Below are 2142 nucleotides of genomic sequence, written 5' to 3'. Positions count from 1 at the left end.
AAAAGATGATGTAAAACAAGTAGAATTGAAAAAAGAACTTGAACTAAAAATGGATGTAGACAGAGAACAGGTGGAGAGCAAGAAAGAACCTGTATCAAAAGATGATGTAAAACAAGCAGAACCGAAGAAGGAACCTGTGCCAAAAGTAGATGTAGACGAAAAACAGGTGGAGAGCAAGAAAGAACCGGTATCTAAAATTGATGCTGAACAAGCAGAACCGAAGAAAGAACCTGTATCCAAACTAGCTGGTGACGAAAAACAAGTAGAACGCAAGGAAGAATCTGAGATGGATATTAACAAAGAAACGAAGAAAGAACCTATATCAAAACCAGACATAGACAAAGAATCCAGAGAATCTGTATCTAAAATAGACATTGACAAAAAACTGATAGAAAGCAAGAAAGAATTTATATCAGAAATAGACATAGATATCAAGAAGGAATTTGTACCAAAAGTGGATATTGACAGAGAACAAGTGGAAACGAAGGAGGAATCTGTATCAAAAGTAGATATTGACAAAAAACTGACAGAGAGCAAGAAAGAATTTGTATCAGAAATAGATGTTGCTAGAGAAACTGTATCAAAACTAGACATTGACAAAGAACTGATAGAGAGTAAGAAGGAATTTGTATCAAAATTAGACAAAGAACTAATAGAGAGCAAAAAGGAATTTGTATCAGAAATGGATGTTACCAGAAAGTCTGTATCAAAACTAGACATTGACAAAGAATTGATAGAAAGCAAAAAAGAATTTGTATCAGAAATGGACATAGATAGCAAAAAAGAATTTGTGGATGTTGCCAGAGAACAAGTGGAAACAAAGAAGGAATCTGTATCTAAAATAGACATTGACAAAGAACTGATAGAGAGCAAGAAGGAATTTGTATCAGAAATGGATGTTACCAGAGAATCTGTATCAAAACTAGACATTGACAAAGAATTGATAGAGAGCAAGAAGGAATTTGTATCAAAAATGGATGTTACCAGAGAATCTATATCAAAACTAAAACTAGAAAAAAAAGAAGTAATAGAAAGCAAGAAGGAATTTGTATCAGAAATGGATGTTACCAGAGAATCTGTATCTAAAATAGACATTGACAAAGAATTGATAGAGAGCAAAAAGGAATCTGTACCAAAACTAGATACTGACAAAGAACTGATAGAGAGCAAGAAAGAATTTGTATCAGAAATAGACCTAGATAGCAACAAAGAATTTGTAGATATTCCCAAAGAACGAGTGGAAACGAAGAAGGAATCTGCATCAAAACTAGAACTAGACAAAGAAGAACTAATAGAGAGCAAAAAAGAGTTTGTATCAGAAATAGATATTGCCAGAGAAACTGTATCAAAACTAGACATTGACAAAGAACTGCTAGAAAGCAAGAAGGATTTTATATCAGAAATGGATGTTGCCAGAGAATCTGTATCAAAACTAGACATTGACAAAGAACTGATCAAAGACCAATCAGAAATAAGCTTCGAACAATTAAAAAAGAAGAAATCCGTCTCTAAGCTGGAAGAAACGAAGGAACAATTTACATCGAAACTAGATATGGACAAAATCCTAGTAGATACCAAGAAAGAACCCAAACTGTCCAAAGTGGATGCCGAAGAGAAACAAGATATCGGCGAAGAGCGAAGAGGAAAGGAAGCGGAGAAACGAGAGGAATCGACGAGCGAGGAAGAAGACAGAGAATCGGAGGAGTCCGAGGAGGAGGAGGAGGAGGAGAGATTGACGATCCGAGTGACGGCCGATCTGACGTCTGGGGACCTGGTCGCCCATGGGGCGTACGATCCCGACAAAGAGAAGTTCGTGGACCCGGAAACGGGAGAAGTGGTCTCGTTCCACGACTTCGTGTTGGAGCTAGGGATCTTCGATCCGGACCACGTTCTCGTCAAGGATCTATCTTGCAAAACGATGGACAGATACGTGTCCCTCCGCGAGGCGATCGCCAAGCCTCTGGTCGATCGAAATCTCGGATACATGGTCGACCCCAAAACCGGCAAAAGGATACCGTTCTTCGAGGCCGCGAGATCAGGCTTGATAAAGGAAAGGCCTGCGATGCCCAAGTCGACGATCGACGGCCAGCAAGCCTCGTTAACGCTACGCGACGCTGTGGAGATCGGCCTCCTCGACCCGTC

General features: G+C 39.4%; 2 protein-coding genes across 6 annotated transcripts in view; both read left to right on the top strand.

Moving 5' to 3' along the window:
* Positions 1 to 1464, top strand: part of LOC102681191 (calponin homology domain-containing protein DDB_G0272472-like) — a 2517-nt gene extending 1053 nt beyond the window's left edge. The window contains exons 2-6 of one of the 5 annotated variants that reach the window (XM_031508640.1): positions 571 to 670; positions 701 to 778; positions 821 to 1166; positions 1336 to 1379; positions 1417 to 1464. In XM_031508640.1, coding sequence (XP_031364500.1) covers positions 571 to 670; positions 701 to 778; positions 821 to 1166; positions 1336 to 1355 — 544 coding nt within the window. In that variant the 3' untranslated portion in view covers positions 1356 to 1379; positions 1417 to 1464. Of the gene's footprint in view, positions 1 to 570; positions 671 to 700; positions 779 to 820; positions 1179 to 1335; positions 1389 to 1416 lie in introns of all 5 variants that reach the window. The other 4 variants (XM_031508637.1, XM_031508641.1, XM_031508639.1 and 1 more) reach the window with 4 other exon arrangements.
* The window catches only part of LOC102676092 (microtubule-actin cross-linking factor 1-like), an 81873-nt gene that overhangs the window by 19682 nt on the left and 60049 nt on the right, over positions 1 to 2142 (top strand). Inside the window, 1 exon segment of the mRNA XM_031508603.1 lies at positions 71 to 2140. Coding sequence (XP_031364463.1) covers positions 71 to 2140 — 2070 coding nt within the window.

This window comes from Apis dorsata, unplaced genomic scaffold (genome assembly GCF_000469605.1).
Source record: "Apis dorsata unplaced genomic scaffold, Apis dorsata 1.3 scaffold_92, whole genome shotgun sequence".
NCBI classification, from domain to species: Eukaryota; Metazoa; Arthropoda; class Insecta; order Hymenoptera; family Apidae; genus Apis; species Apis dorsata.
The sequence above is the reverse complement of the archived record's forward strand: the minus strand, read 5'-3'. Positions and strand labels throughout refer to the sequence as shown.